This window comes from Nerophis ophidion, linkage group LG18 (genome assembly GCF_033978795.1).
Source record: "Nerophis ophidion isolate RoL-2023_Sa linkage group LG18, RoL_Noph_v1.0, whole genome shotgun sequence".
Taxonomy (NCBI): domain Eukaryota; kingdom Metazoa; phylum Chordata; class Actinopteri; order Syngnathiformes; family Syngnathidae; genus Nerophis; species Nerophis ophidion.
The window spans coordinates 44,486,879-44,500,806 of NC_084628.1; the positions used below are offsets into that span (position 1 = coordinate 44,486,879).

Here is a 13,928-nt window from a genome sequence, read left to right on the forward strand (position 1 = left end):
TTCACTAAAAAATGACTAAAAACAGAAACACTTGTGCTCAGCAGAAAAAGCAAACCAAAAGCTCTAGCATGGAAGCTAGGGAACTAAACACAGGAATGACGTGGAAGCTAACAAGTACAAAAACAAGTTTACCAATGTCGGGAGTTAGCCTTGTCACTTGTTGTGGGAAACAAAGGATAGGATGCGAGAACGAGTCACAGAAAATGCAGGCAATAAGGATGGTAATCAACAATCAGGTGAGAGTCCGGAAACAAGGAACAGGTGAAACAATTATGCAACCATGGCGACAGAACAAATCAGGAAGTGCACCAACAAACTCAAAAATCCAAATAACAAACGTCCCGGGCAGCGGATCGTAACAGCTACATCTGCAAGTGCAAGTTAAAACTCTACTAAGCAAAGCCAAACCCATTTATCAACAACACCCTGGAACGCTGCCGGCTTGGCTGGGCCTGAGCTCACCTAAGATGGACTGATGCAAAGTGGAAAGGTGTTCCACATTTCAAATTATATTTGGAAACAGAGGACGTGGTGTCCTCCAGAACAAAGAGGAAAATAACCATTCAGATTCTTATAGGCGCTAAGTTCAAGAGTCAGCATGTGTGATGGTATGGGGGTGCATTAGTGCCCAAGGCATGGGTAACTTACACATCTGTGAAGGCACCATTAATGCTGAAAGGTACATACAGGTTTTGGAACAACAAATGTTGTCATCCAAGCAATGTTATCATGGACGCCCCTGCATATTTCAGCAAGACTATGCCAAGCCAGGTGTTACAACAGCGTGGCTTCGTAGTAAAAGAGTGCGGGTACTTTCCTGGCCCGCCTGCAGCCCAGACCTGTTTTGCGCATTATGAAGCGTAAAATACGACAGCGGAGACCCCCGGACTGTTGAACGACTGAAGCTCTACATAAAACAAGAATGGGTAAGAACTTTTATGGACAGATTTTCTAGGCGCAGTCAAGGCGTTGAGGGGTTCCGGTTTGGTGCCCGCGGGATTAGGTCTCTGCTTTTTGCAGACGATGTGGTCCAGTTGGCTTCATCTGGCCGGGATCTTCAGCTCTCACTGGATTGGTTCGCAGCAGAGTGTGAAGCGGCCGGAATGAGAATCAGCACCTCCAAGTCCGAGTCCATGGTTCTCTCCCGGAAAAGGGTGGAGTGCCATCTCCGGGTTGAGGAGGAGACCCTGCCCCAAGTGGAGGAGTTCAAGTACCTAAGAGTCTTGTTCACGAGTGGGGGAAGAGTAGATCGTGAGATCGACAGGCGGATCGGTGCGGCGTCTTCAGTAATGCGGACGTTGTACCGATCCGTTGTGGTGAAAGAGCTGAGCCGGAAGGCAAACCTCTCAATTTACAGGTCAATTTACGTTCCCATCCTCACCTATGGTCATGAACTTTGGGTCATGACCGAAAGGATAAGATCACGGGTACAAGCGGCCCAAATGAGTTTCCTCCGCCGTGTGGCGGGTCTCTCCCTTAGAGATAGGGTGAGAAGCTCTGCCATCTGGGAGGAACTCAAAGTAAAGCCGCTGCTCCTCCACATGGAGAGGAGCCAGATGAGGTGGTTCGGGCATCTGGTCAGGATGCCACCCGAACGCCTCCCGAGGGAGGTGTTTAGGGCACGTCCAACCGGTAGGAGGCCACGGGGAAGACCCAGGACACATTGGGAAGAGTATGTCTCCCAGCTGGCCTGGGAACGCCTCGGGATCCCCCGGGAAGAGCTAGACGAAGTGGCTGGGGAGAGGGAAGTCTGGGCTTCCCTGCTTAGGCTGCTGCCCCCACGACCCGACCTCAGATAAGCGGAAGAAGATGGATGGATGGGAAAAAATTCCACTTTCAAAGCTTTGGTTTCCTCAGTTCCCAAACGTTTATTGAGTGTTGTTAAAAGAAAAGGTGATGTAACACAGTGGTGAACATGTCCTTTCCCAACTACTTTGGCACGTGTTGCAGCCAAGAAATTCTAACTTAATTATTATTTGCAAAAAAAAATGTAAGTTTATGAGTTTGAACATCAAATATGTTGTCTTTGTAGCATATTCAACTGAATATGGCTTGAAAAGGATTTGCAAATCATTGTATTCCGTTTATATTTACGTTTATATTTACAACTCACATGGAAACAGGGTTTGTACATCTTCACCTCGTCGACATCGACGCTCGGCTTACCTTCTTAATAGTGACGCCTCCTGAGGTGAGAGGTGGCCTTTTTGCCAAAGAGAGTGCCTTTCGAAGAAGTGTCATGTTGGCAGGCACACGCAGCAGATAATGAGGCCGCCAGTCAGACACCAACAGCGGCTGAATGTCACGCCGGACTTCGGCGTTGCTGCCGGTTGTGAAACACCACTTCCGGGTCTACGGAAACCGAGAGGTGCCAAGACTCATGCCATCAATGCTTCTTCTTCTTCAATTCATGGTGGGTCGCAACCAACGTTATGGGCCCATACTGCCATCTAGTGTACTGAAGTTCAACTATGGCACACTAATACAGTGGTTCTCAACCTTTTTTCAGTGATGTACCCCCTGTCAACATGTTTTTAATTCAAGTACCCCCTAATCAGAGCAAAGCATTTTTGGTTGAAAAAAGAGATAAAGAAGTAAAATACAGCACTATGTCATCAGTTTCTGATTTATTAAATTGTATAACAGTGCAAAATATTGCACATTTGTAGTGGTCTTTCTTGAACTATTTGGAAAAAAAGATATAAAAATGACTAAAAGCTTGTTGAAAAATAAACAAGTGATTCAATTATAAATGCAGATTTCTCCACATAGAAGTAATCATCAACTTAAAGTGCCCTCTTTGGGGATTGTAATAAAGATCTATCCGGATTCATCAACTTAAAGTCCTACTGAAATGAGATGTTCTTATTTAAACGGGGATAGCAGGTCCATTCTATGTGTCATACTTCATCATTTCGCGATATTGCCATATTTTTGCTGAAAGGATTTAGTGGAGAACATTGACGATAAAGTTCGCAACTTTTAGTCGCTAATAAAAAAGCCTTGCCTGTACCGGAAGTAGTGAGGTGAATTAGTGAATTATATTTATATAGCGCTTTTTCCTCAAGTGACTCAAAGCGCTTTACACAGTGAAACCCAATATCTAAGTTACATTTAAAGCAGTGTGGGTGGCACTGGGAGCCAGTGGGTAAAGTGTCTTGCCCAAGGACACAACGGCATTGACTAGGAAGGCGGAAGCGGGGATCGAACCTGCAACCCTCAAGTTGCTGGCACGGCCGCTCTACCAACCGAGCTATACCGCCCAACTATACCATAGCAGACAATGGGCGCGTGATGTCACGGGTTGTGGAGCTCCTCACATCTGAACATTGTTCACAATCATGGCCACCAGCAGCGAGAGCAATTCGGACCAAGAAAGCAACAATTTCCCCATTAATTTGAGCGAGGATGAAAGATTTGTGGATGAGGAAAGTGAGAGTGAAGGACTAGAAGGAAAAAAAAGATGAGGGCAGTGGGAGCGATTCAGATGTTATTAGACACATTTACTAGGATAATTCTGGAAAATCCCTTATCTTCTTATTGTGTTCCTAGTATTTTAGTGAGATTATATAGTCATACCTGAAAGTCAGATGGGTGTGGTGACCGCCAGTGTCTCTGAGGGAAGCCACGGAGGAGCCAAGAAAGTCGCAGCTGCCTCTTTGACAGCTGCAGGAAGAACGACACAAGCTCATGTCTGCGGTAAGAGCCGACTTAATACCACACTTTTCTCACCGAAACCTACCGGTTGACATGTGGTGGAGATTTATGTTCGCTTGACCGCTCTGTTTCATATTAAAGCTTCACCGTCATCTTTAAGGAATTCAAACAAAGAAACACCGGCTGTGTTTGCGTTGCTACAGCCGGCTGCAATACACCGCTTTCCACTAACAGCTTTCTTCTTTGTCGTCTCAATTATTAATTGAACAAATTGCAAAAGATTCAGCAACACAGATGTCCAAAATACTGTGTAATTATGCGATAAAAACAGACTATTTTGAGCCGTGATCAGTGCTGGGAGAACATGTCCGCTACCACCGGTGACGTCACACGCACGCGTCATCATACGCGTCATCATTCCGCGACATTTCCAACAGGATACCTCGCGGGAAATTTAAAATTGCAATTTAGTAAAATATACCGGCCTATTTGGCATGTGTTGCAATGTTAATATTTCATCATTGATATATAAACTATCAGACTGCGTGGTCGCTAGTAGTGGCTTTCAATAGGCTTTTAATTCTAAACATTTCTTCACAAAAAAATTTATCTTTAACATTAATATTTATGGAACATGTCCACAAAAAAATCTAGCTGTCAACACTGAATATTGCATTGTTGAATGTATTTTCCATACAAACAGCGTGCCGGCCCAGTCACACAAGTGAAGGCAAGGCATACTTGGTCAACAGCCATACAGGTCACACTGAGGGTGGCCGTATAAACAACTTTAACACTGTTACAAATATGCGCCACTCTGTCATCCCACACCAAACAAGAATGACAAACACATTTCGGGAGAACATCTGCACCTTAACACAACATAAACACAACATAACAAATACCCAGAACCCCTTGCAGCACTAACTCTCCTGGGACGCTACAATATACACCCTCGCTACCACCATAACCCCGCCACCCATATGTTTTGACAAAGTAAATCACAATAAATAACAGTCTTAACAGAAAAATGCACATTGTATATTGGAAAAAACGACACAGATTATATGATACACTGGTATAAAAATTGCATACATTAAAAAAAAAAGTGTTGTCACTGCATGTAATTAGTGTACCACGTTGCCAAATGTCTAATAGGGAGAGACACAATTAAAGGTTGCTTAATTGTAAGGTTATAGATTGCTTATTCAGCCATGAAAATGATAAATAACAGTCTTAACAGAAAAATACTCATTGTATATTGGATAAAACGATACAGAATATATGACACACTGGTATGAAAATAGTATACACATAAAAAAGAATAACAACATATCAATCAATCATATGGTTTTCATTAGGCAATAACACAGGAATGAATTTAGGATTACTGCTGCAGCCGTTTGCTCACGCAGTTGTTTTAAGTTGTTCTATTCAGCGTTTGTTTTTGTTTTTTTTAATCCTGCCCGTGGTGTTTTGTGAATGTGCAGCTTTTCCTGTTGCATTTTCATTTCCCGTATTTTTTTTATTTTTTTATTTTTTTTTGATTGGGATCATTCTGTATATTCTGAATTTGGATCTAATATTCTGAGTACTATGTACCCATTTTTGTTGTGTATTTTTGTATTATTTAATGTAGAGAATGTGCCACGCAGGCCAATAAAAATAAGTTGTCGGCATCAAACGGACGCTGTTTGTATTTTTTTGTCTGTAATTTTCAAACATCATAACATATATATACATATGTATATGTATACATATGTATAATTTGAGTTCAATTATAGCTAGCTAAAAAAAAAATAACTAAAAGAAGTCAAAAACGACTTGACATTTTTACTGCACTTTAGTGGGCACTTGAAGGCAACGCACGTGACCGGAAATGGAAACATTAGCCATTTGCTAGTTTCGTTATGTCGCCGCAGCGTAGAACTACTTTAAACTTTTTTTTATCTGACACTCTTCATCTGCGGGAGTCCTTACTCCACATTTAGGGTTATTAGGTGTTTTAGCTACCATATGGACTAATGTTAGGGGATTCCTTTTAAAGCTAGCTGGGCCCGTTCTACCACAAAGGCTGAAGTTGTCAAGCTGATCTCTGGGTGTTGTTGACGTTTCCTCTTCCGCATGCAGTCTGGTACTAATCCTAGTCGGCACCAGTACTGCATTCCCAAGACATCAACTTTTAAAGCTGAGCCAATAATTACACCAGGACAAAAACTGCCAGGTATGGTTGCTCATATATTTTTTATATCATTTATTGTTGCCATAGGACTGCTCTTTTTTACTGATCTGTAGACTTTAATGTGCTGTACTTTAATAGACAACTACATTTTATTAGGATCTTGGCTGTATTGTGTGTCTCCAACCTTTTTTTCTTTGAAGAACTACTTTTACACAAGTAAAAATTTCATTTTTGTAACCTTTATTTCCATGTATTATGTCTCCCCAAACAAAGAGAATGTGCTTATTTTGCCGGAGCCTATCAAACTGTTGGCACAACGGGCATTAAAACATTTTATTCATCTACATCAGTCCTGGGCAAATTAAGGCCCGAGGTCCACATTCGGCCCGTTAAGCTTTTCAATCTGGCCCGCCGCACATTCCCAAATACATGTTTTAAATCTTAAAGATTGAAACTGTAGCTGCCATTATGATGAGCAGTGATGTTTTCAAATGACCATAAATATTGAATCACACAAGGTTTTTCAATGGCTGAAATTGTCATGACGAGGGGGTTTTCGCAACTTACTGTGAGGATTGTTCTCCCAGGATGCAAACTGACGTTTCCGGACTAGGGTAGCAGGTAGGAACATATTTAATTCCAAAAACTCAAAAGGGTACAAAAAAACAGAAAACAACACAAAGGTGAGAGTGCCTATCGCACGCGGAAGCTAAGGCAAAAAACTTAGGACATGAATCATGAAACTAAAGACATGAAAAGCTCACTAAACTGTGGCTGGAAACAAATAGCATGAACTATGGAATGGCATGAATACAAGTATGAAACTATGGCATGAAAAGAGCAACGTCGTCAGACCGATTGTCAAGGACAGGCTTAAATAATGCCTCTGATTAGATACAGGTGAGCGTCCCGAACACCAGAGGCAGGTGAAAACAATAAGTAGCCATGGCAACCAAACCAAACTCAGTCACAAACAGGAACTAAAGGAGTCCAAAACAAACAGAAAATAAATAAAAATTATCCGAACCACGGATCATGACAGGAATCTGCGCTTTTGCATGATATACCAGGTACTATGGTCATCTAGTTCAGTGGTTCTCAACCTTTTTTCAGTGATGCACCCCCTGTGAAAAATTTTTTTTATTCAAGTACCCCCTAATCAGAGCAAAGCATTCTTGGTTGAAAAAAAGAGATAAAGAAGTAAAATACAGCACTATGTCATCTGATTTATTAAATTGTGTAACAGTGCAAAATATTGCTCATTGTTAGTGGTCTTTCTTGAACTATTTTCAACAAAATAACTAAAAGCTTGTTGAAAAAATAAACAAGTGATTCAATTCTAAATTAATTCTCCACATAGAAGTAATCATCAACTTAAAGTGCCCTCTTTGGGGATTGTAATAGAGATCCATCTGGATTCATCAACTTTATTCTAATCATTTCTACACAAAAAAATAAATCTTTAACATCAATATTTATGGAACATCCATAAATTTTTCTACCGCTTATTCCCTTTGGAGTCACGGGGGTGCTGGTGCCTATCTTAGCTACAATCGGGCGGAAGGCAGTGTACACCCTGGACAAGTCGCCAAGTCATCGCATATTTATGGAACATGTCCACAAAAAATCAAGCTGTCAAAGCTGAATATTGCATTGTTGCATTTATTTTCACACTTTATGAACTTACATTCATATTTTGTTGAAGTATTATTCAATAAATATATTTATAAAGGATTTTTGAATTGTTGCTCTTTTAAGAACATAAAAAAAAAAAAACTTACGTACCCCTTGGCATACCTTCAAGTACCCCCATTTGAGAACCACTCGTCTAGTTGGTTACTATGGTCATCTAATGAGTTAATATGGTCATATAATAAGTTACTATGGTCATGTAAGTCGCAGCAGCTCAGATGAGGCACCAAGCAGTGTGGGTGGGGAGTGTTTCCACAGAGTGTTTCCACAGAGTGTTTCCACAGAGTGTTTCCAGAGCCTGAAATGTGGGTGTCAGGGACAGACGTGGAAGGAGATTTTTACAACAAAGTTGTAAAGCTTAGTGATATATCACATATATCAGATTGCAGGTGGGGTTTGTACCCTTCGTTTGTTGCATTTTTGTTGATTGTAAAATATGTGGATGGAAAGAGTGTTCATATGTTGTCAGTATTCAGTGTTTTATCCTTCACAGTTAATATTGTAAATCCCACATTCTTTATTTTCATGTACATTCTGGGTGTCTCATTCGTTAAAAATAAAAAATTCCATTCCATTTTTTTAAGGGGGTCTGTCATAATGTTTTTAGCTCTCAATCAGACATTATTTTGAAGTGTTGTATTAGTGCTCCTAAAAAGCAGATATATTGGCCCCCAGACACATATTTTTCTCTAAATTTGGCCACCGAGTCAAAATAATTGCCCAGGCCTGATTTACATCTTTTATTTTTTTAAAGTATGCATTTCTTTATAGTGCATTTATTTAAAATCAGCATGGATTGGACAAAAATAAATGGTTTTGTGTTTGAGTGCATCATCTGTCATTTACTATTTTTCTTATAAAAAAATCCTTATAAAAGTAATTGTCTAGCATTTGGAACAAATCCCATTACTCTGAGTCATTTACATGTCATAGTTTTCGAACATGGATTGCATAACCATGTGCATGCATGTGTGTCACTTGCAATGAGCACTTTTTTCCATCGTTCTCTTTGCCGTCTTGCTTTCGCCACACTCACATTCCTTCCTGACAGCTGAGTGTAGCAGAACAGTACATGGCAGAGATTGAACAAACAAGCGATCTGGCTCTTCAAGGATGCCTTTGAAATTGACGAAATGAAACTTCAGCCTACGTACAGTCTGTATGAACATGGGATGTGTCCGAATAAGGAATGTATTCTGTTTACTGGGAACAAAAATTAAAACTGAGGTGTATGAGGTGAAAAAAGTTATAATTTTACTAGAATAAAGTTGTATTTTGCAAAATGTGTTGTACGTATAGTAGAATATGGTAGAGGTCTTACAAGAATTATGTAAATGAATTAGAAGTAAGTCACACTATTGTAAGAATAGAATGCTATGTGTTCTCATGTAAAGGAGGGGTGGTTGTAATGTTAAAGTATGTGTCAATGAAAGGGCATTTTATGACTTTTCTTAAAAGCCTACACTGTTGTAAGAATAGAATGCTATGTGTTCTGATGTAAAGGAGGGGTGGTTGTAATGTTAAAGTATGTGTCAATGAAAGGGCATTTTATGACTTTTCTTCAAGGCCTACACTGTTGTAAGAATAGAATGCTATGTGTTCTGATGTAAAGGAGGGGTGGTTGTAATGTATAAGTATGTGTCAATGAACGGGCATTTTATGACTTTTCCTCAAGGCCTACTGAAACCCACTACTACCGACCACGCAGTCTGATAGTTTATACTGGGTGTGAGTTTTCCTTGCCTTTATGTGGGCCTACCGAGAATGTCGTAGTGGTTTGTGTTGTGGTTTGTGCAGCCCTTTGAGACACTAGTGATTTGGGGCTATATAAGTAAACATTGATTGATTGATGTACATCAATGATGAAATATTAATATTGCAACACATGCCAATAGAGCTGGTTTAGTTTACGAAATTGCAATTTTGAATTTCCCGCGAAGTATCCTGTTGAAAACTTTGCAGAATGATGACGCGTGGGCGTGACGTCACCAGTTGTAGCGGACATGTTCTTCCAGCCCAATCCAAGCTATAAGTAGTCTGCTTTAATCGCTTAATTACACAGTATTCTGGACATCTGTGTTGCTAAATCTTTTGCAATTTGTTCAATTAATAAAGGAGAAGTCAAAAAAGAAAGATGTAAGTTCGAAGCGGTGTATTGCAGCTGCCTTTAGCAAAACAAACACACCCGGTGTTTCCTTGTTTACATTCCAGAAGGTGAAGCTTTACTTTGGAACAGAGCGCTCAAGCGAACATGGTTCCCGACCACATGTCAACCGGCAGGTTTCGGTGAGAAAATTGTGGTAAAAAGTCGGGTCTTACCGTAGACATGAGCGGAGCTTGCGTCCTCCTGCAGCTGCGGACTCTCTTATCTCCTCTCACCGGAGACACTGGCGGTCACCACACCCGTGGCCACACCCCTCTGACTTTCAGGTACCATATAATCTCACTAAAACTCTAGTAACACAATAAGCAGATAAGGGATTTTCCAGAATTATCCTAGTAAATGTGTCTAATAACATCTGAATCGCTCCCAAGGCCCTCAGGTATTTTTTTTCTTCTAGTCCTTCACTCTCACTGTCCTCATCCACAAATATTTCATCCTCGCTCAAGTTAATGGGGAAATCTTCGCTTTCTCGGTCCGAATCGCTCGCGCTGCTGGTGGCCATGATTGTAAACAATGTTCAGATGTGAGGAGCTCCACAACCTGTGACGTCACGCGCACATCGTCTGCTACTTCCGGTACAGGCAAGGCTTTTTTTATTAGCGAGCAAAAGTTGCAAACTTTATCGTGGATGTTCTCTACTAAATCCTTTCAGCAAAAATATGGCAATATCGCGAAATGATCAAGTATGACACATAGAATGGACCTGTTATCCCCGTTTAAATAAGAACATCTCATTTCAGTAGGCCTTTAATTTGATTACGCGCTATAGTGTAATTTTATTGCATGTTTTTGTATCTCTTTAATTTAGGTTACCAGGGACTTCAAAAGGAAAAAGAGGTATTTATTTATAATCTGGTACAGATTGAGTTTAATGTTTCTGTGCATTCTCCCTTCAATTAAAGACTCCACTAAACTAAACTTATATTGTCATCGCACAGGTGTACAACAAAACGAAGAAACGTTTAAAATTAACACTGATTTGATCGTAGTCAAAACAAGACAGGACTTGATTGAACAAAACAAAAAACTGAAAAAAAAAGCATAACATAAAAAGAGTATAGTTATATTGTACCAGTACAGACCAGCAGGAAGATGTTATGAAAAAAATTGTCTGTACGCTGGAAGTGAACATTAATAATGTTGCAGTATTATATTCATAAAGAGTTTTCAGGAGAATACTGTTGTAATATGGGAAAAGAAAGTAAGGTTGTAATTTCACTTTTATAATAGTCATTTTTATTTACTAAAGTCCTAATATAATGGAAAAAGTCCAAATGTTATGTAATACAAGAATAAAGAAGTCATAATTTATTATTGTTATGACAGTATATTGTACATTTAGAAAGAAGAAGACAAAAAAGGAAAGAAAGAAAACATAACTATGTACAGTAATGTTAAAAACAATTGAGTTACAATAATAAAGTCACAATTTTACTAGGTGAAAGTCATTATAGTAGGGGGAAATCATAATTGCGTCTTGATTATTTTCTTCTTCGTGGCTTAATTCACATGATGGTAGAATTACCTCCTATTCTCCGATCTCCTATCCAGGAGATCGCAAAAAGCCGCTGCCTGACCAGGGCTCAGAAAATCTGCAAAGACTCCTCCCACCCCCAACAAGGACTGTTTTCACTGCTGGACTCTAGAAAGAGGTTCCGCAGCCTCCGAAGCAGAACCTCCAGGTTCTGTAACAGCTTCTTCCCTCAGGCAGTAAGACTCGTGAACGCATCATAATTAAATTATCCCCTCAACTCCCCCCAAAATGGATTAACTCGCTGGAATAAAAAAGACATATAACATACATCCATAAACGTGGACGCATGTGAAAATGTGCAATATATTTATCTGTACAGTAATCTATTATTTATGTATATATATTTATTTATTTTATATATATATTTTTATATATTTATTTATTTTATATTTTATATTTATATATTATTTATATTTATTTATTTAATTATATATGCACCTTATTGCTTTTTTTTATCCTGCACTACCATGAGCTTATGTAACAAAATTTCGTTCTTATCTGTGCTGTAAAGTTCAAATTTGAATGACAATAAAAAGAAAGTCTAAGTCTAATTAAAACAAGTTACAGTTTGAGCAGGAAATGTCGTTTTGCCGTTCCGTTCTTGGGTGTTGAAATATATAGAGGTACTATCAGAAACAAGCTTTTATACACACCTGAAAGAAGTCGTTCATGAAGGTAAAAGGAAAAGTGCGTAAAAAGAAAGGGCTCTTAAAAATATCACTTTCATCATTTAGTGGAATACAATCGCACCATGCTCATGTCATACTGATCACTTTGTAACATTTTGGTTTGAACATTTGATTTGTTTGAGCAAAACGAGAGTTAAAGAAAGGACAATAGATGGTATGAGTTTCTGTTCTTTTGTAGTCACTATGACTAAATATAACTACAAAGACCTGATTGTGCAAATAAACTAACGTCATGTTAAGTCCTAGCAATGAATATTGTAATTGTTAATCCACTCCACTTTATTTTTGTTGTCGAAACTAAAAGCTGAGTTGTTGAAGCAATTATACGGTATAAAGATTAAAGTCTGGTATAATAAGAATATTACTAAAAAGTCAATACAATGTTTTTGTTCAAGGGAAGTTGCTATAATTAATAAAATATTGGTATTTTTTCAACATTAAGATGCGCATTAAGGACAATAAATCCTATATCAAAGTTGTTCTAGAAAAAAGTAATAATGCCTTGTGGTAAAGTTGCAATATTACGATTATAAAGTTAAAATATGTTTTTTTTTTTTAAATATAGAAGTGGGGGGTGTGGTGTGTTGCTGGGGAATAAACAATAAATGCTTTATCAGTATCATGCTTCAAACCCCGCTTCGAAAAAATGTGCTCTATACAGCCATTAATCATGACTTCCTCATTTTTATTTGTTAAAAAAAGGAGCACAAAATGTTTCTTTCTTTTTTGTTTGGTCGATTAAAAAATGTGCTCTGAGTTAACGTTGCCGATCAATTTTTAATTCATTATTATTTGAGTCCATTTATTTTTATATTTCAGTATCAAACGGTCCAAGTCGGATACAAAATGTTTATAGTTTAAATAATGATTTTGTTTTTGGTTTAATTTGGGGCACACATTCAATCTAAAAAAGGGATGATGTTAATACAGTTATTCTTAGTTGTAAGTTGATCTATATATTTTTTGTCTTTTTTGTTTTCTCCAACTTAAACAACGATACAGTGTTTTGCAGGGGTGTACTTACAACAATGTCATGGACAAATGATACTGGGGGGTGTAATTAAGAAGCACTGCCAATGCTAAAAAAAATCCTTTGTGAGAATAAAGTGACATTGTGACATTTATGACAATAAATCACAATTTTACAAGAATACAACGATTACATTACTAAAGAAGTCTTGTTAAACTCTAATGAAAATAGTTGCATTGTAATATCAATGATGAATGTATAATATAAAACTGAAGCTGTAATATTATGATCAAAATTTCAAAGCGTTAAGAAGCGGATGTTGTCCTATTAGTCCTAAACAAATAATAGTACTCTCATAATGCTCATTCTGACATTCACTTCTTTTTCATATACAGTGGTTTACTTTTTATCCTTTTTCTATTCATTGTGACACCGCTTTGCACATTGAGTTGCTGTTTCTGTTCTGAGCTACTTTGTACTGTCAGGTGACTACTAAAGTTCAAGTACCCATGATTGTCACACACACACACACACTAGGTGTGGCGGAATTATTCTATTTGAATTATTTTCCATTACACTGGAGATGTTAGTGTACATAAGTGTTAGGATTATAGTTAACGTGACTATGAGCTGATAATCCAGTTTTCTTTGAGCCATGTATAAAAGGACTACGTAAAGTAGCTAATTGTTGCTGCTTTATTGTAAGTTAGCATTAATTGATTAATTGCAGGCGCGCCTATTGTGATTCATTGAATTCCTTCTTTATTTCCTGTAGCCTATTGAAGAGAGAAAAGGTAGTTTAGAAAAACTGATGTTAACAGGAACGTTAAAACGAAGGAAAGCTCCAGGTCAACAACTGGGGAGCCGCGATAATCGATGTCTGCAAACAGGCCTGATGCACCATGACCTTGAGCCTTTTATCAACCCATTGTCTTTTTATTTAGCTATTTCTTTATTCACTGACCTACAAGGCAAATCCAGCCCTTAAATAACATTAAACCGGAGTATAGTTCAGAACTTGAGAGACTTTTTTTGTAGCA

At 38.5% G+C, this 13,928-nt stretch overlaps 2 protein-coding genes across 2 annotated transcripts in view; one reads left to right on the forward strand and one right to left on the reverse strand.

Moving 5' to 3' along the window:
• Window positions 1–2,369, reverse strand: part of gfm1 (G elongation factor, mitochondrial 1) — a 38,331-nt gene extending 35,962 nt beyond the window's left edge. The window contains exon 1 of the mRNA XM_061878203.1: window positions 2,167–2,369. Coding sequence (XP_061734187.1) covers window positions 2,167–2,241 — 75 coding nt within the window. The 5' untranslated portion in view covers window positions 2,242–2,369. The remainder of the gene's footprint in view (window positions 1–2,166) is intronic.
• A 3,151-nt stretch (window positions 2,370–5,520) lies between these two features.
• itpkcb (inositol-trisphosphate 3-kinase Cb) overlaps window positions 5,521–13,928 on the forward strand; it is a 46,245-nt gene continuing 37,837 nt past the window's right edge. Inside the window, exon 1 of the mRNA XM_061878207.1 lies at window positions 5,521–5,881. Coding sequence (XP_061734191.1) covers window positions 5,782–5,881 — 100 coding nt within the window. The 5' untranslated portion in view covers window positions 5,521–5,781. The remainder of the gene's footprint in view (window positions 5,882–13,928) is intronic.